Below are 19,499 nucleotides of genomic sequence, written 5' to 3'. Positions count from 1 at the left end.
TGCTTTCCTTTAATTTAGTTAATGGCTGAGCCAATAGTTAATCATGCCTGTCCTTGCACATAGATTGAAAATTTGGGGATGATTTCCAGTACTGGTGCAGGTGAGTACTGTTTTTGTTTGCTGGAGAAGGTGGAGAAATTGGTTCACTGTGTGCTGGGCAGATCGCCTGTGCAAGTTGGGGTCTTCAGCTGCTCCGGGTTGCGTGATCCTTTGAGAAGAGGGGACTGGGATTTACAAGGGGAACTTTGCAATAGTTGACAGGAAAAAGTACAAGCAGATGAAGAGAAGAAATTTCTTGATGCATTCTCTGGGAAAGGAGTGAATTATGTGTTACCTGGTAATTTCTGTCTAAAATCTTAGTACCAATAGACTTGATTTAAATGGTTTTTCCCTTATACAGAGGTGGAGCAAGTCCTTGTCCCTGCTGTCTCTGCAGAGACACGAGTGCAGTAAGCCATGTGTTTTCTACAAAAACTGCTCCAAAAAAAGCCATCCAGTAACTTGTATCACGCTGTCTGATGAGATAACAGCCCTCATCTGCTGTCTGGTTTACAACTTAGCCATTGTAGTAGGAGCTAGAGCATAAAACCAGAATGATAGCTCGTGTACAGGGACAGGGAAGTCAATCAGATTTTTATGTATTTTACTTCTTACAGTTCATGTGATCATCGGCTTTGCTGGTGGACTTGCATCTGGAGTGGACAGCCTTGCATTTATAGCAGGCTACAACTGTAAAGTGGTTTTGTTGGGCTGTGCTTCTGACACAGCTACGTTGGCCAAAGTTTAGGTGCAGCGAGGCTCTAACGTGACTACATCAGCAGAAAAGGCAGCTGTTAAGCTAACAGTTTGCTGGCTGGCCTGTTTCAACCTCCCTAGTGGGAGGGAGTGCTTGTGACTTGCAGGGAGTTGTAAAGACTCCATTTGCACCAAGACCATGAATTCACTTTACACTATTTAAGCTTTGTGACTTATTTTTTCCTCTTCAGGAACCGAAAGCAAACACTTCCAAACAGGATTAATTTACGATATAATGAGTATCATTGAAGACTTAATGTGAGAAGAGTATGTTTTAGGTCCTACCTGACAAAGTCTTTTTCAGATGTTGATGTCATCTCTATTATTTCTGTGTCTCAATTGACTTTTCAAGAGAAGTGGAGCAATTTCCACTTGTTTACTGTGTGCTGTAGCCATGGGGAAGTTAAAAGGCCATTATGAGGTTACTGGAGGAGCTGTGCTGGCCTGGCTCTCCTCAGTGACCACAGTGTGAGGATGGTACGGTGTCATGGTCCCCTGGAGTTTTTTTGGCTTGGCATGCTGCCACTCAACATGTTTTTGAAATTTTGCATTGATTTCTGTCTCCTTTGTTGCAGACCAATCAAACTAAATGGGTCCAGTCACTGGAATGACTCCGGATAAGAAAGCTAAAACTCCAGGGGCAGAAAAAGCTGCAGGGCTAAGACAGTCACACAGGATGGGAAGCCTACCCGATGCAGGAGATGCTGGGAGGCCTAAGGCCACTGTAGTGGACAGCGATTCAGCAGACGATGAGCTCACAAACTTGAACTGGCTGCACGAAAGTACTAATCTTCTAACAAACTTCAGCCTTGGAAGTGAGGGTCTTCCAATTGTTAGCCCTTTATATGACATTGAGGGTGACAGCGTGCCATCCTTCTCACCCTCCTGCTACCAGAATCCAGAAAAAAAATCTTCTACTTCCAAGCCTCCTTATTCTTTCAGCCTCCTCATCTATATGGCTATTGAGCATTCTCCCAACAAGAGCCTCCCAGTCAAAGAAATCTACAGCTGGATCCTGGAACGCTTCCCCTACTTCGCCACAGCACCAACAGGATGGAAGAACTCTGTCAGACACAACCTCTCCTTGAATAAATGTTTCCGGAAGGTGGAGAGAAGCCATGGCAAGGTGAGGCCTTGGGGAGGGAGTTAAATAAGGTTTGTAATTCACAAGGAAATTAAGAAGACCCTGTTGTTCTCAAGGGCTTCTTCCCCTCATCACGTGTGAAGCAGTTGTGTGTTGAAGTCCTTTAACACGTTATTCACAACTGTTGATATTTTGGAAATGTCACTTCTGACAAGTTCCTAAGTGCCTTAATTGATTCTGTGTTTGTGGTTAGTACTGAGCTGGTTAGAGCCACCTGCAATACATCCTTTACAAACCATATTATAAAGGGCTTCGTTTCCACTTAGGATTTTGCTAGGCTATAGTACTCAGCCAAACATATTAGACATCTATTTCAACATGTCTTGTGGTGTGATTCTTTGTTTTCTGGTGTTTTGTTTTTTTTTTTTCCTTCTAAAGGAACTCATTTGTTCGAGGGCAATTATTTAAGTTTTTGCCAATGCTAATTTTCTAAACAGTGTCAGATGTGGGGTTTGGAATTGGCAAAGGGTACCTTCATGGCTAGGAAGGATTTTCATTAGGGAACCTGTTACAGATGACTGTTGTTGGAGCTCTGCCCCTCTCTGTGAGTTTGGCAGGGCTACCAGCCTGGCAGGTGATACTGCAGTTTGTACCTACAGTGAGTGTACTGCTGTGTGCCATGGCAGTAGGGATGTTGATGCTGTGGGTGTGAGATGCCAAGCTGGGGAGCTGGGGACTTATTGTCCCCTTCCCATCTCCACACCCTTGTGAAGATGGACATATGCTCTGCCAGCAGGAACAAAAGTAACTGGGAGAAACACATGCTGTAGGACATGGGGCATCACTGTGATAGGGTATCTTATCAGGAAAAAAATGGGTCAAACTGAAAGTTGCCTTGAATATAAAACTGACTTTTCACTTGTGGTCTCTCAGCACAGCTCTAGCATTCAAAAAACCTTCTTAATTCCTGCATTTAGTGTACTTAGTGTTTTAACCTCTGCAATAACAGTATTGTTATAACTCTGCATGTCTCTATGAAAAAGCCTTCTCGAGACAAGCTGCGTGTAAAGATGCACTTCTTAAAGTCAAGGATAATTCTGTATAGATGGCTTACTGGCTCAAATGATTTTATTGCTGACTTCCATCCTCCCTCTCTCATTTCCCATTGTGTTTCTCAAAGAGTCTGCTCTGGCTTCCAAAACAAAGTGAAACAACACTTGCCCTCACCTCAAAGTCAGTAAACAAAACCTGAAACCACATGGTTTGGACTTCAGCACAAGTGGTAGCAGGCTTGTTATCAGAAGTGCACATAGTGCATGTCTGACATCTCAGTGGAGGTGGAGGTCCTTGATGTACAGCTTGGAGCTTGGCAGATGTCAGGAAGGGCTGGGTCGTACTGCAGGGCTGGATGCTGTTTTCAATATGCCTACTTTAAATGAGCGGGCACCTTTGACTGGGAGAAGAGATGTGAAGCTCAGAAGAAAAAGTGAGGGTAGGGAAGAGAAGTCTTGGAAAGTGTCTGCAACTTGCTGCTTTGTGGATTTGCATATTACAGCTCATCTGCTCCAGATCTGGAAGCCTCATGGTGTTGCACCAAATGTCTTGGCATAAGGGCAGCAGGAGCTGCCCACTCCTTTCCTTCCTTAGTGAATCCACTGGGTTCTGAGTAGGTGAAGGGAAGTCAAAGGTTGCATTCATGCAAATGTATTCTTTTTTGTTGTTGTTTTTCTGTTTTGTTTTTTTGTTTTTTTCCTCCAAGCAGGGAAAGTGGTATAGTCAATATGGAAGGTTGTGTGGTTAAAGGGCAGCAAACAAGGGATGTAGGGCCCTGGTTTGCAACCTGTTTGGTTCACCAGGGATGTGTTTCTGTTCCCCTAATTTGGAGCAGTGGCAGTACATATGGCCTTGGGCTTTGTAGAAGAGGGAGATGAGAATTTCTTCCTCTGCCCTTACTGACAGTTATTTGAAAAGCTGTGTGCTTTTTGCATGCTGGCAGTTATATAATTTAGTGAGGTGAAGAGTGATGAAGGGTAAGTAACTGCTTTGAAATGTGTCAGGCAACTGCTCTTTGCTAAACTATTACATGGTTGTGGGTTTTGGGATTTTTAATATTTATTTTTTATTAATTGCTAGCAATGGAGGTCAAGTTGTGAGGATGCAGGAGCTGCATCCTCACCAAGCATTGCTGGCCTTCTGACAACTTTTAGGGTGAATAGTGGTTGCCAGCTATATGTTTTCATACTAACCTAGAAGTAGAAGTGTTTGCCTAAGGTAATAGATAAAATAGTGCGGAGCAGTGGTTTGTGGGTGGGGTGAGTTCCCAGGACTTTGTGAATGGAAGAGCCTCAAAGCTCAGAAAGGAAACAAAAGCCAGATTTGGGCCTTTTATGGGGGACAACCAGTGAGCCACCATGCTGGCCAGGGCAAGTGCTGAGCTCCAGGATTGATGCAGGAATTGATGAGGGCATTAGTCTGGTGCAGAGGAGATGGATGGAGCCAGCTGAGAGGATTCCCCTGTTAGTTCCCAGCCAGCTACAGCCTCCTGTCAGCCATCATGGAGCAGGGGTTAGCTGCTTCATTAAGGGTAAGCTTATTGATACCTATCTTGTGCTTCTCAGGCTGTGCTCATTTTAGCACAAAGAGATTGATGTAAGGAAGCTTCAGGTTAAAAATAAATAAATAACTGAGAGATGCTGTGAGACATCGGTATGAAGGGCAGTGGCTTCAACTAAAATTACAGAACAGTATCTCTCTTTATTTCTCAGCCAGAAACTCACCCTGATTTGATTTCCTTTCACCATTAATAGCAAAATATTTCCACTCTTTCCGAGAAGTCCAGTGACTAATGTAGGACCTCAAACTTGTATGCCTTATGGGTCTTTCGAAGTCATGGAGTATCCATCTGTAAAATTGTATTCCACCTCATCACTGGCTGAAGATGGCCTCTGTGGGCTTGCAGGAGGTGCTTCACCAAACTTTGAAGTTCACTTTGAGACTTTTCTCTGTGCCTTGACAGGACCACTTCCATCTTTCAATGATTTCACACATTTTAGTTAGAGCACATTGTTTTCTTGCATGTGCCACTAGCCCTGGGGTACTGCAAGAGTGGAGGATAACAGAGTAGGTACACATCTCTCAATCCCACATAACTATAGTCCTATCCAGGTGCTCAGCTACCCCTCCCTTCTGCCATGTGCATTACCAATTCTATAGCATCTTTTTTGTACTTCTTTTTTGCAGGTGAATGGAAAAGGTTCCTTGTGGTGTGTCGATCCAGAATATAAGCCTAATCTTGTTCAAGCACTGAAAAAGCAGCCATTTCCTTCAGCACTTGCATTCTACACTCCACCAGCATCACCACCAAGGTAGGTGAATCTTCTCATACAAGTGCAACATGCAGTTATGCTCACCTACCTACCACAGGAAATACCTGAGCAGTTGTTGATGACTGACTTCCACTAGGAAAAGAATTTGAGTGGGACTTTGGTGAGCTGTGTAGACAGGCCAGGAAGACTGGCTAGACAGGACCAGAGAGGTACTGTCACAAGTGGGAGAGAGATCACAAGCTCAGGCTTCCCAGACAGTAGATCTGGGGTCAGTGTAATGATCTGAAGAAGTGCTTTCTCTTAAATATTCTCTCTTCTTTCTTCTACCTCTTTCTTTTTTTCCCCTTCTTATTGTGTCTTGCTAGGGGTCCTGGCTGGAATAACCCAGGCGAGCAATTAGTGCTGAGGCTAATGCTGCCTTTGTTTTGGGGATTTGCAAACAGCCACTGCTTTTCTCACTGGTTTCCAAGAGGTGATATGAGGCTGGGCTGGTGGGATGCTCACAAGTGCCATTTCTTTGGAGAGCAGGCAGCGGCCTTAAGGCCACTGTCAACTGCCAGTTAACTGCAGCAAAATCCTGCTTTGAGCACAGGTCATCTGGACCAATCTGGGATGTATCTAGTGATGCTTGCTGGAAAGGAAGCGTGCGTTCTCTCATAAATCACTGCATTTGGATATAAAATGTATATATTGTTTGCTGCTGTTAAGAACTGTCAACTTCTCTATGGCCTGAAGTGCCTGGAAAAGCTGGTCTAAGAGAGGAGCGTTTTTCTCTGAGGCTGTTAGAAACATTCTGTGGTGGGGATGAGAAGAACAGTCCTTCCCATTAGCAGATTCCACCTCAGAGGACACTCAATGAGGTTTCCTCATCTGATACGTTTTAAGATTAGGCAATAAATTTTGGAGAGTTTCAAGTAAACATCATAGCGTGTTCCTGGTACAGGAAGAGGAACATCAGTCAGAGTGAGCACTTAGAGGTGGCACAGAGAATAGGAGGGTGGAAAGTAGCCAGGAATGCACAGCTGCTGATGGGATCAGGAGTTAGGTAGGCATGTGGCTGGTTTATCTAGATTGGCAAACAATTGGGGTGAGATAAGAGGTAATTATGATGTCTGTACATTGCCCTATGCCTTGTCTTACTGCAACGAGTTTCCTTAACAACCAGGAGGAACTGGGATTGCAGACACAATCTGTGAAACTGATACTGAATATTTAGCAGAACTTTCTAAGAGTCCCACAGGACATTGACCTTGGGATCCCACACCCTGTGTGAGCTGTAGCTGTAGGAGTGGTGCAGATGGGACAGACCTCAGGGTGTTGTCTGCCCAGCCAAACGGGCAGGGGAAGGAGCCAGACCCAGGTCAGGGCAGGTTCTTCAGAGCCTTGTCCAGTTACGTTTTCATTGTCTCCAATTTCTTCAAGTCAGTCTGATGATACAAGTCTCAACATGATTAATTTTGTTTGTATACAGTGTAGTCAAGTTAGGTGTAGGGAAGTATTCTGAAGTGCCTGCAGAACCAAGACTTCAGTTTGAAGCTTCTGGTTTTGGTAACTGGTTGTCTTCATTGAAGGATTAGTCACTTTCCAACAGTTGCAATTAAAAGGAAGTACAGGCACGTGGCAAAACTCCCACTGACTTCAAAATATGAAGAGTTTTATAGTGCTTGTATTTATAAGAATAGCAAGATAGGAACAGCAGTTTAAGATGCTCAACTTCTCCCTAATCACAGCTCTTAAAAAAATTTCTACTAAAAATACATTTCTAAGACTTTCAGTTATAGGCAGAAAAAAATATATATTTCTCTTCTCCCTTCTATGTTTAAAAATTCTTGAATTGCGATTTAAATTGTGGCTTAATTCTGAGGAAGGGCCACAAGGCACTGCCTTGTGTGTAGAGGGAAAGAGGAAGCCCAGAGGTACTGCTGGGCAGAGCTGGAGTGAACCATCCAAACTTAACTCCAGGGTGATACCTGAATTTTTCAGCGGGAGAGCTTCTGTCTGTAACTTTTTTTACTGTGTTCATGGGGAATACACCTGTAATTCAGCAGCATTTTAAAATACAGCTTAAAGTGTCGCTTTGATCAGAAGCTTTCCAAAGCTGTAATTTGTGTCTAGCAAACTGAAGCTTGCATTGTAGTAGGTGATGAGCATCAGTGATGCATTTTATTTCTGTGCAGGTTGTTCAGCAGGTTGGTGCAGGTTGTCTGGCTGCATTCTGTTCCTAGCACCTGTTTCTAGCAGTCTCCACAGCCCTCATCTCACAAATGCCTTGTGCATATGCATAGGTTATCTTAATACTAAGCATTTAAGGGAAAGATCTAAGTGCATCTTGAAGGATCTGGGCTTGAATGAAAGGATGAAGAAGTTCAGCATCTATTTGTGCACTTTACCTGCAGACTGTGGAGTGACCCATGTTAGGCTGAGTCCACCTACTCACCTTGTGATTTTTTTTTAATTCTGTTTTTGGATCTGTTCCCTTTGCACTCCATCACCTCCACAAGAAAACATACCAGATAGCAAACTTGGCTTTTGTGTGCATTTGCACTCGGCTATGCTGAATTTTCCTTCCTGTGGCTACTTCACTGCTAAGTAAAGATGCTAAATATTGTTGTCCTTGGTTGCCAGTGCCAGGCAAGCTGCAGCACAGCAAAAACTCCTTATTTGGCTCAGATGATGTGTTTCAAGTCACCTTGCTTTTCTGTTTGTGCGCTTTCTCCTTGTTGTTAGCAGTCTGCACTGCACCAACCTTTGGAGCCGTCACCATTGATGAGCTGAGGTTGGGCACCGTGGTGATGGCAAATCTGGGCAGCAGCAGCACTAAAGGGCATCCCCCATAGCAGCTGACTGCAGGGTGGGAAAGGTGCTCACAGCCACCGCAGCACAACTCAGCTTAAAGAAGGAATATTCTAGTTTTAAAACGGTATTTTAATAATTGATGCAGTTGGTTTGGTTTTATTTAATGATCTAGAACAATAATTAAAAATCTATATGATTAAATGTGTTTGGGGGAGGGGAAGTGGAGAGGAGGAGATATCTTTGCTAGGCAGCTTTATTTTTAAAAACTAGCCAGATAAGTATAAAATGTATAAAGTATAAGTATAAAATGTAAACATGCCTTAATGATAAAATTATTCTATTAATCTTGTGAGGTAGCTTTTACAGATTGGACTTGTCTCTTTATTGCCCAATTACTGTACAGGTAAAAGAATTTTAAAAATATTTATTGCTGTGATTCATGCCATTTTAAAAGTTGTGTTTTGTTACTGTTGTATTTATTTGTTTGATGGTGCATTTATAATGAACGGAATAATTAGGGTTGGGTGTATAGCACAACTTGTATTCTGCAGTGTTTAAGTGGTACTTTGCCAGATGGAAGCTGCTATGATAATGCAAAATGCAGATGTCATCCACAGAGCAGCCCAGCTTCAGATGACTTGGGAATCAGCAGATTGCTCTTGTCCTTCCCCAGCTTTTTGCACAAAGCATCTTTTATTTTTGCTAATCTTTCACCATTTGAAAAAGAAACAAACACAACTGGTTCTTACCAGTGCTGCTTCTCCTGGATTCCAAATGTCTCTGCATCAGCTACCATTTTGCTCAGATGTAGGATCAAGCAAAGATGCATCTATTTTAGTAAAGGAAGTCTGCATTGCCAGCGAGGCTCCTCCTCTGTGTGCGGTGTTTCCCAAATGCTGATGATGGTTCATTGTGTTATATAAACAATGTGTAACAATCAATGTGTCCAGTACTCCATGAGGGCAATAGAAATTGCTGCCTGTTTGGTTTATCAGCCAAACTGTGGTGTCTTTCGGGTGTTTTTAATAATAATATTGTGTCTAATATACTTTGTATACATTATTTGGTTAATTGAGGTTTTGTTTGACTTGTTTAATTTCTTTCCAGTAGGTCATCTTCTCCTCACTACTTATCTTCAGTACTTAAGCAGAATAATGGCCGATCTCTCAAAGGTAACTATGAATTTTCTTTCCTTCTGCTGTGCAGCTTTTGCTAGTCACAAGCATATTCTAAACCTCAGGTGATTTTGATTTATTTTTTATATAAGCCTTTTCTGGAGGGTCTGCTAGACTACAAAAAACCACAAAACTCATTTAATAGAATGCATACTTATTATATTAGTTATTAGTGATGTGTGTGTATTAAGCATAAATCCATAAGATTGGTTTCAAATTATAAAAGTAGTCTTGTTATTTTCCAGCAAAACATTTAGCAGAGACATCAAATATGACCTACTTTAAGCCCGAGTAGTTCTGTAGAAAACCAGTTTGAAAGCTCTGCATCTCTACACTGGGGACTGTCTAGTCAGTTTGAGGTTTTTATTGGCTACCACAAACTGAGACAGAAAGGCAGCAAATTTTTGTTGTATGTGGTATGTAGCCACAGTAATGCCTAAAAGTTGGGTGTTTGGTATAGGTGGCTGGGCAGTAATTACAAGGGAATGAGGAACGAGTCAGAACTACACAGATGGCACTTCACTCATTTGCTAAAAAAAAAAAATTAAGGGCAAGTTGATATTGTTGCCAGTGTAGCTGTGTAGAAATATCTACATTTGCTGATGAACAGAATAGATGTATGATATCTACTTAGTTAAGGTATCACCTTAAAAAAACACAAAATGTTCCCTTTTAGTCCTCAGAAGAAAAGAACAGGATGGGTTTAAACTGACTTGACACGTAGTTCATAGTACCTGTGCTGCTCTGCAACCAAGTTTATCCCTGTGTGTTTGCAACTGCACAAGTCATGCAATAGGTACAGGAAAAACCACAACAGTTGCATCCACAACTGAAAGAGTTTACGTTGTCTGGTTATTATTTTAACCACTGTCACTAAAGCTTGGGAGAGGAAGGTTGGATTGGAATGAGTTGTGCTGGGGGTAGGACTGTGGAGGAGCAATCTGTCTGGATGGCTGGGCTCAGCAGAGTCATGCTGAATGGAACTCAACCCATTTGGTGGCTAGTCATCACCAGTATTCCCCAGGGCTCTGGCTTGGAGCTAGTTTTGTTTAATGTTTTTATCAGCAGTCTGGTTGAGGGATTGAGTGTAGGCTCAAAGAAGAGCACCTGGCAGGCTGCCCAGCAGAAAGGGACCTGGGGATGCTGGTTAATGGCAGATTGAACAGGAGCCAGCAGTGTGCCCAGGTGGGCAAGAAGGCCAGTGGTTCCTGGCCTGCATCAGAAATACTATGGCCAGCAGGATGAGAGAAGTGACCTTCGCTCTGTACTTCGCTGGGGAGGCCTCACCTTAGAGTACTGTGTTCAGTTTGGGCTTCTCAGTACAAGAAAGACACTGAGTTGCACATTCAGAAAAAAGGAACCAAGCTGGTGAGGGAACTGGAAAACAAAATGTGTGAGGAGTGGCTGAGGGAATTGGAGCAGTTTAGTCTGGAGAAGAGAAGGTTGAGGGGAGACCTCATTGCTCTCTACAGCTGCCTGAAAGGAGGTTGTGGCAAGGTAGGGGTCAGTCTCTTCTCTCAAGTGACAAGTGATAGGATTGAGGCAATAGCCTCAAATTGTGCCAGGGGAGGTTTAGGTTGAACGTTAGAAATAATTTCTTTACCTAAAGGATAGCTTTTACCTAAAGGATAGTCAAGCATTGGAACAGGCTGCCCAAGTAAAGTGCTGGAGTCCCTGTCTGTGGAGATGTTTAATAGATGTGAGGACGTGCCATGAAGGGACATAGTTTAGTGATGGGACTCAGTAGGTTAGGCTGATGGTTGGGCTTAGTGATTTTGAAGATCTTCTCCAAGCTAAATGGATCCTATGATGATTCTGTGATCTCTTCTGGCCATAGCTAGAACTCCTAAGTACAATCTGTTTCCCCATCTACCACATTAAACGCAGGTGACTGCAGATGTCTGAAGGATGTTCCACAACATGCCCACCCCTCTTGCTTGCCTGTGCAGTAGCCAGCACTGAGACTTGAGGTGATGTGGCATTGTTCAGTACAGTCATTCTTAGCAGCTGCAGAATTGCACCCCTTGTCACAGCTACACCACCAGCAGCAAGCGAAGTAGGGGGTGTCCATGTAGCCACTTTTGCAGCACAGACAAAACCAAAGGGAAGCTGCTCCTAAGAAGGAATGAGTTGTCTTTTAATGTGGACACCTGCAGGTGAAGATGCCTTGTTGAAGCTCTAGGAGGAGCAGCTTCCTGCTGAAATATGGTTTGAGGCAGAACTCAGGGATGTGTGTAGCTTACATCTGTAACTAGCTGGTGTGCTCGCTTCTGTATCCCTTGGGTTGTTTTACTGTTTATTTTCAGGGAGTTCTTGCTGAATGCACTGTTGCTGTCTTCCTGGTATCCTCCTCCTCAGCCCACTAGTATTTACCTACTCTTATAGGTTTTAAAGACTGTTAAAAGTTTGAGGACTTGGCCATGCTTTTCTCCTGCTTTCACTTTCCATGAAGAAGAACAGCACACCAGAATCAGATTACTTGTCAGTGTGTCAGGGTGGTGTTTCTGTACCAGCACTGTTTCTCAGAAGGAGTCTGATGGCAAGTAAGGAGTCAGACTATTTCACTTGCTCATTATGGAAAGTGAAAGAAAGTAACTGTTGAAGGTTTTACTTCTTTTTGTCAGTTGCACCATAAATGGCAAATTATGACTCGTCAGTTCAGTCACTCTGTTACTGCTAAAGCAGAGAATAAAAACATCTTGCAAGTGCAGTGGAACAAGACCTTTAAGTATGTTGATTTAAAAATGATAGAAAATAATGGGGAAGGTGTATGTCTTACAACCTGTGTTGGAAGCAGCAGCTCATTCACTTCCCATGCTGATAAAAACCAACATGATGTTCTTCAGATTTCCCATTGACTGGAGTGAGGCTATCAGAAGCTGTGTAAGGTATGGAAATCAAATTGGCAATTGTGCAGTCTCCCTCACAAAATTCATTCCCACTGAAGTTGGGTAACAAAGCTAATGCATGTAGTGGAGTGGGGGATGGACTGCAAATGGGATTGCTGATGTTTCACTTCAGCAGCTCCTTTCTCAACAGTAGCTGAGCAAGATGCAGAGACCGTTCCACTTAATGCTGGCACTTTCCAGCACGTTGTCTTCCAGCCCCACTTCTCTGCTGGTAATCCACTCACTGCAGCAAAGGGCAGCATTTTACAAGTAGCGTTTGTCACTGTAACTAAATCACTGCTGTTCATCTGAATCTTTTTCAATTACCTATTTCTTATGCATATCTCTATACCTTCTAGGTGGAGCAGTTCTGTTCTTTTTCCCCTTTTGTCTTCTCTGTTTGCTCTATTTTACATGTTTGTAGTGTGAAAAATCCTGCGAAGAGGGCACTTTGTGCTGAGATAATAGAAAACAGAAAATGTGTGCTGAATTAGTGCTGTGTTTAACAGCATTCTTCAGTCTTGTGCATTCATTCATAGGATGAGGGTACCAAGCTGACTAGGTGCCTTGTTTTGTCATATGTGTTATCTTTCTTTATCAACAAGTGGCTTTTGTTTGTATTATCATCATGATGAGCATCTGATTAATGTTGCTGTTTCTTGGCTTCAGGTGTGGTTATGTGAATTCAGTTAAGGAAGAATTCAGCAAGTTTAGCATTAGTAGGGTTATCGTACTTGAGATACATGGCCATTCTGTAGACACATTGCTCATACAGTGCTCATACTCTGGATCACTATGCCTTAAATTTTTATCATATTAGAATCATGCTGGGTCTGAATCCTTACACGTTTTTCTGCTGTTCTTCATAGCAGACCAATGTCTGCAGATATATATATATTCTTTGTGTGTTCTAGAGACCTGATTTTGTCAGTCTTACCCAAAGTTGTAACATTTTGCTGCTTTTCCTTTGCAGAATCTGATATTGATGCTGCTACTGCGATGATGCTGTTGAATACATCAATTGAACAAGGGATGCTAGACTGTAAGCATAAGCTGTTTTACTGGTTTTTCCTTCACCCTGCAGCTAAATGTTTTCTTTAAAGTCGCAGTGGTGGATCTCACCGGTAGTAAGAAGAGTCAAGAAGTTAATGTTTTGATCATTCTTTCTGCTAGCATTAGTTTTATAGAACCACCTTCTCTTTTTTCCTCTTTTTTTTTTTTGTGTGCAAAGTTCTTCTCTCGCCCTTTCTGTACTAGATGCTAAGAAGATTCTCTAAGCTACTTCTCTGTGTCTCCATCTTTTATCTGTGATTAGCTGAAGACCATTGTCTTCCGTGGATGGCATGAAATGTGCACAAGAAATTCTAGCTCTTAACTGCTAGTGCTAGCTTCCAGCTTATTCTTTGCAGTCAGCAGCCAAAGCGTGTGTTTTTTCAAAAGTGATCTCATTGAGTATATGCTTACTGTTGGAATTCGTTTTTATTAGGTGAGAAACCTCAGTCTCTGAAGACACCTAAGAAGAGGAGTTATGGCAGTGCGTTTAATCCTTCCAGTTCCATAAATTTGCAAGAAAATGATTCTGCAGCCACCAATATTGATCCGAAGGAGGATCATAATTACAGTGCTAGCAGCATGGGTTCGCAGCGTTGTGCATCTAGGTCCAGTGTGTCTTCCTTGTCCTCTGTTGATGAGGTGTATGAATTTATCTCCAAGAACAGCCATGCTGGAAGTGATGGCAGTGAAGGATTTCACAGTGAAGTGGATACAGACGTTGACTATGAAGATGATCCTCTTGGAGACAGTGGCTATGCATCACAACCTTGTGTAGATACCTCTGAGAAAAGTCAGCCTAGCAACAAAGCACTCAAGGAGTTGTGTCAAGAAATTGATGAGGAGCTGAAAGAAGCAGCGGGGTCTCTGCTCCACCTTGCTGGCATCCAAACGTGCTTGGGTTCCTTAATAAGTACTGCAAAGACCCACAGTCACAAGCAAAGGAAAAAATAGTATGTTTGTCAATGTTGAATATATACATATATTTTTTTTAATTGTGGCAATACTCTTCTACTTTTACCCTTCACAAGGGAGATCAAAGCCATAAGAGGACTCATTGCTTTTTTATTTTTGGCACTAACTGTAATTTAGCCATTTATTTTTAAATCACTGCCTAAAAAGAAAAAAAAAAAATTAAACTTCCCAGATTAGAAGAGATGCATGACTTGTGAAAACCTGAAAGCATACTTCTTAATGATCACTTTTTTCTTTTAAAAAGTTTTTTTTTGTTTTTGTTTTCCAGAGTTATATTTGCTCAGATGCATGTTATGGTTCATGTTGACATCTCTGCTGGCCCCATCTGCAGAGGTGAATTTTGCCCTAAGTGCTCTGACTTCCACGTACAGATTTAAAAAGGAGGAGAAAAAAGAAAAGGAAAGAAAGAAGGAAAAAAAAGAAATGTTCTGGCCTGAATTACCTCCTCCCATGTGCTCTCTCTCTGCTCTTCTAACCACTCTTCAGTGGAAATGCTGCAGAGGTAGCTCCCAGTGGCTGCAGTTTTCAGCCCATCCAGTACAGTGTCTGAAAATTGCACCACTGCAGGAGGTGCTCTCAGCAAGCTGTAAGTACTTTGGGCAGAGGGAAGGAGTACAGCCCTCGCAGGCAGAGTGAACAAGGGGTAGCTGAGGTGGGTGCCATCCTCTGCTTTATTTTTCTTTCCTGCTTGTACCCCCACTGCCAACCTGCTGTCTGCAGGTCAGGTTCCTGAACCTGTTGGTTGTGTTGTTGTTGTTGTTGATTTATTTTTTTATTTTTTTATTTTTTTCCATCTTAAGACATAATGTCTTGGGGGGCAGAGGCTAGGGGTCACTTCATTACAGATGTGCACACATCTTGGGTGTAGCCAACAGTGAAAGCTGCCACTTGCCAAACTTGATGTCCTCTTATCACTGCCACTGTTGAACATGTAGTAGAATCGTACAACTGTGGAATATCTTGAGATGGAAGGGAAAAATAGGGATCACTGAGTCCAACTCCTGGCTCCACATACCACCACTTGATAATCAGACCACGTGTCTGAGAGCATTAGCAGAAGTTCTGCTGCTGTCCCACTGCCACATCTGCTGCCTTGCTCCCCAGTGGAAGAGATGGACTCAGAGAATAAAGAACAGCAGCTCATGCTGTTAAATTGGAAGTAAGGTAGAGGTTTTAGGTGGTTAGGTCATGAATGACCGTTGAAAAGAGAATTTCACCCCCAACCTGAAACAAAGCCAAATAGCTTCCTTTTGAATTACTGAACATGGAAAAGCAATTTGTGTTTTTTGGCTGTCCATACTCTCTGTTTCCTAGATCAGCGTGCCTTCTGTTCTGTGAATCCTGTAGGCCTGCCACATGCAGTGCATCTAACAAGCAAGGCGAGCCTTTGCCCCTTGGATGTCTGTGGTAGCTCTCTGTTTTGGGAAGGAATTCCTTCACAATTCATTTTTGCAATAAAAGAATCTCTAGAGTTCCCACACATCTTTTGGCAAAAAAAATATATATATATATATATAGCGGTATTGTGGATTTTTTCCTCTTTAGTTTATATAAGTGATGGTTTCTGTTTTTTTTTTTTTTTTTTTTTTAAGAAAAAAGGTTTTCTGTTCAAAAATGGGTACTCAGTGCTGTTAGAGGGGGGTTTTAACTGTGCTGTAACAATAAGGATGCCTTAAGTATGTTTCAGAATCTTAGACAATATAAGTGGTCATCTTTCCTGTTTCTGAAGGGCAGTGCGACGTGCCATAAAGTTTTTAGCTAACACGTTGAGCTGTTGTTTCCAGCAGTTCTTGGGCAAAGCCGAGTAAGAATTAGAAGTAGGAAACCAGCGTCCACTGTTTCGGTTGTTGAAGACAGTGCTGGGTTCAGCCAAAAGGTAACCTTCCCTAGCAGAATGTTTTTCTGGCTCTTGGAGACCTTTTAGATATCAGTGTTTTTTCTTATTTGTCAATCTTTTCATGAGTACTGCCATAAACGCCTACTTTAAATATGAATACAGCCGTGCTGCTGAGGGTCTGTTACTCTAAGGGCCTGGTTCAGTGCCTCTTGAAGACAATAGTGGTGCTCCCACTGATTTCATGGCTGTAGGATCAAGCCTGAAATATCTGAGGTTCTTTTGTAGCATGTTTTGGAATTCAAAGCCAATTTTCTTTTTAAAGCACAAACACTAGAAAATGTCTTTTTTTCCTCCAATTACTTCAGTTTTAAGAATGAATTGTTTTATTTCTTGAAAGGGAAGAACTCCGCTGTGATCCTGCTTTAACACCCATTAGTCTACACCTGTAACAGGACAATGTTTGTACAGATGTGTATGTCTTCTGGATATCACAAGTGGTGCATTAGCCAATTAGGTCTGATATTGGATGTTACTGATGAATAGTAGGGAAGAACTCGCTATTTGAAAGAAAGTTACAGATAAATGCAGTGGTTCTTAGGATTTTTGGAAGTGCAGATGTGAATGCTCAGCGGAAGTACTTCTTGCTCATAGTTTGCTTTTGCGTTTCGACTGAATACTGCAAAGGGCAGAGTCTGCATCAAGGCAGAAAATGAGGATTCACTTACAGAGAGGTGCTGTTAGCAGTCAGGAGTTTTGCTCGGTGCCATGACTTCAGTGGGGTGCTGTTGAAGAAGGGTGCCATATGGCTCGTGCTGGAGTTGGTTGCAACTCTTCTCTGGCTTTCAAGGAAAGCTGGATCAATGTCCGGTCACTTGGGAAACCGTGCCAATATCAGCTCCATGGCTGGGCTTGATTCTGAGCTTCTTTTGGCCTTGGATAAAACCTGAGGAGGTTGATACTTAACTAGGAGCATGGCTGTGCCATGGCTAACCCTGAAGCAGGCGATCGTGGCTTCAGTGTTACTGAAGGTGTGGGACTGGGAAGCTACCAGTGCATTTACTGACCATATGCAACAAGCAATAAACCTATACTGGTGAGCAGCTAACAGTGAAAGCTGCATCCATCCTCACAGCTTTCAGTAGGAGAGAACTGAAGGTCAGAATAGATGTGGTTCCTTTTGCTTCCATAGCTAGAATGGGGTTTGGGTTTGTTTGCCACCTGAGTTAAAGACCCTGGTGTATATAGTATAAATGGAGTATAATTAAAAGTTATTTTGACTGTTGGTGGGTTGGTTTTCTTTAGTGACATATGTAAAATGTTCATGCCAATGGTTGACTCAAATATACTTTAACAGCAGTTAAAAGGCAACAAAAGTATTAATAAACCACCTTCATTTCTTTAAACGCAGTGGAGAAGTGCACGGGACTGGTGTGGAAGGGAGGCTGCTCTGCTTTGGGTAAATTGTGATGTGGATACTGTACAAACCTGTGCTGGTCTTTCAGACCCAGATACTAAATTATTGCTTTTGTGAAAGTTGCCTCAAATGTTTTAAAATCCAGTTTTAAAATGGAGGTTGCCAGTTTGCAGCTTCTCATTAGGCTGAAAAGAAGAAGCTTTGGTTAAAGCAAACTACACTCACACGTGTTAATAAAAGTGTAGTCAAAATATTTATTGGAAAGAAGACATAGAATATTTTAAATGTTGCACCTGCCATTCTATCTTAAAGCACATTCTTCACAACTAACTGCCAGTGCCATTACCAAGTCTGTTTTATAAATGTACATTTCTTCAAACTAAAAAGTGCATAATTAAAAGTATTATGTTGCTGCCATATAGTGATATAAAACATTTTATAATTGCCAATTCATTGTAACTATTATTTATTTAAAAGTGAATTGTAAGAATGCTTTCTGATCAAATGAACCAGAGTTGTTTTTAAAATGTTCCCTCTAGCTTGTTTCTGATGTAGCATAAGCAGCGTCCTTGGGTTTGGTTAGGATAATTTTGCCTGTAGGTGACCAATTCTAACCCTTTTTCCTCCACTTTAGTCCTTTACCCGTTTTAAAGAATATTTACAGAAGTTTAGTTTTTTGTATGCTAATCTCTGTTAATTAAAATGTTTATAAAGTTTATTTTTACCAAAGAGATGCAATTCATTATGACAAAATATTGCAGAATAAACTTTGTTTTATAACATTTGTGACTTTTCTGCCCACATTTTTCATTCAGATGATCAAAGGGGCTTTTATAAAATAAATGGCATTGCAAACAAAGTGCTGCGTTCTCTCTTTATCTACAGATGGTGGAATCAATCCCAGAGGGTGCTTGGAGAGCCCCCTGCTTTCCTTTAAATCTGCTCCACAGGAGTGGGTTTGTTTGGAAAAACAAAAGCAAATGTAATTGCTGCAAATCTCTGCTTGGTTAAGAATGTTGCATGCACCTGGAAGTAATCTGTATGGTAACACACAGCAGGATTTGTTCTCAGGCAAGTTCATCCATAACTGCCTGTAATATCTGAAGTATATCCTATTAATGCTGGGACTTAATGAAATTGAAGGAATGTTCTGACATCTTGGAAACTGCTGGAATACTACTGCACACCTTGTGTCCTCATGTGAGACATCTCACCTTGCTGTTTTGCTTTTTGGCAAAAAACTCAGTTTGTTTTCTGATGATTATCTATGATTATTTTGTTCTTTATCTGTATTGCTGCAGTTAAGCTGCTTGTATAGCACTCAGAGATCAGGAACGCAGTATAGGATGGATAATTGTAAGAGCATATCCCTGGATAAAGCTTCATAGTTCTCACTTGATGCTCTTTCAGTATTTCCTTTAGCCGTGATCGACAGGACCTGTTGCATCTTTATCCATAAGGCCTTATGGAAGGCATACCAGTGGCAGCACCCTCCTGCAGCAGCAGGAGCAAAATGCTCCCATCCCTTTTCCACCTGTCTCAGCTTGCACCCTGTCAATGGGACAGATCTACTGCTGGGATCAGCACATGTGCATGAACTCCTCCCAGTGCCTGGGAAGCAGAGCAATCAGAAGGTGGGAACAGAACTGTGTAAGTATTCACTTCAGCGTAGTTCATAGAGAAATTACTTTTCTTGGACAAAATCACAGCTAAGAATCACGTATTAATGACATCCAATTTTTATTCACAGTACTGTTGTTAAATGTCAGAAAGCATTTTCCTCTGTGACAACTTTGCTGGGAATTACCTTCAGTGTGGAGCTGCAGCTCCTGGAACAAAGCATTCACCAAAGCAATTACCCAGGTATGCTACCTGGATTTTAAGGACAATTGTTCAGGAATTCTTAGATTGGATTTATTTTTGAAAATGCTTGTCTAAATTTGACGCAGAATATGCTGATACTTTCTTAGATCTTGAGTTTCCGTATACCTGTATGTGTTCTTAATTTGAGTGTTCTGTGTGTGTCCGTGTGTAACAGCAAATATCTGGCACGCTTTGTGATAATCACATGGGAGTACCAGTAAAAGTCCAACAACGTTATTGTGAGCTTTCCCTAGTGGATCTGGATGTAGAAACTCCTGTTTGTAGCTGTGAGTTGT

General features: G+C 41.9%; 1 protein-coding gene across 6 annotated transcripts in view; it reads left to right on the top strand.

Annotated features, from left to right (window-relative positions):
• Positions 1-18,122, top strand: part of FOXN2 (forkhead box N2) — a 28,251-nt gene extending 10,129 nt beyond the window's left edge. For 4 of the 6 annotated variants that reach the window (XM_031598923.2, XM_090134701.1, XM_031598933.2 and 1 more), the window contains 5 exons: positions 1,371-1,921; positions 5,120-5,244; positions 9,109-9,173; positions 13,038-13,106; positions 13,551-18,122. In XM_031598923.2, the coding sequence (XP_031454783.1) occupies positions 1,385-1,921; positions 5,120-5,244; positions 9,109-9,173; positions 13,038-13,106; positions 13,551-14,068 (1,314 nt within the window). In that variant the 5' untranslated portion in view covers positions 1,371-1,384 and the 3' untranslated portion in view covers positions 14,069-18,122. The remainder of the gene's footprint in view (positions 1-1,370; positions 1,922-5,119; positions 5,245-9,108; positions 9,174-13,037; positions 13,107-13,550) is intronic. The other 2 variants (XM_090134700.1, XM_031598942.2) reach the window with 2 other exon arrangements.
• The last annotated feature ends 1,377 nt before the right edge of the window (positions 18,123-19,499 follow it).

This window comes from Phasianus colchicus, chromosome 2 (assembly GCF_987193195.1).
Source record: "Phasianus colchicus chromosome 2, bPhaCol1.hap1.1, whole genome shotgun sequence".
NCBI classification, from domain to species: domain Eukaryota; kingdom Metazoa; phylum Chordata; class Aves; order Galliformes; family Phasianidae; genus Phasianus; species Phasianus colchicus.
This window is presented reverse-complemented; position numbering and strand designations above follow the sequence as displayed.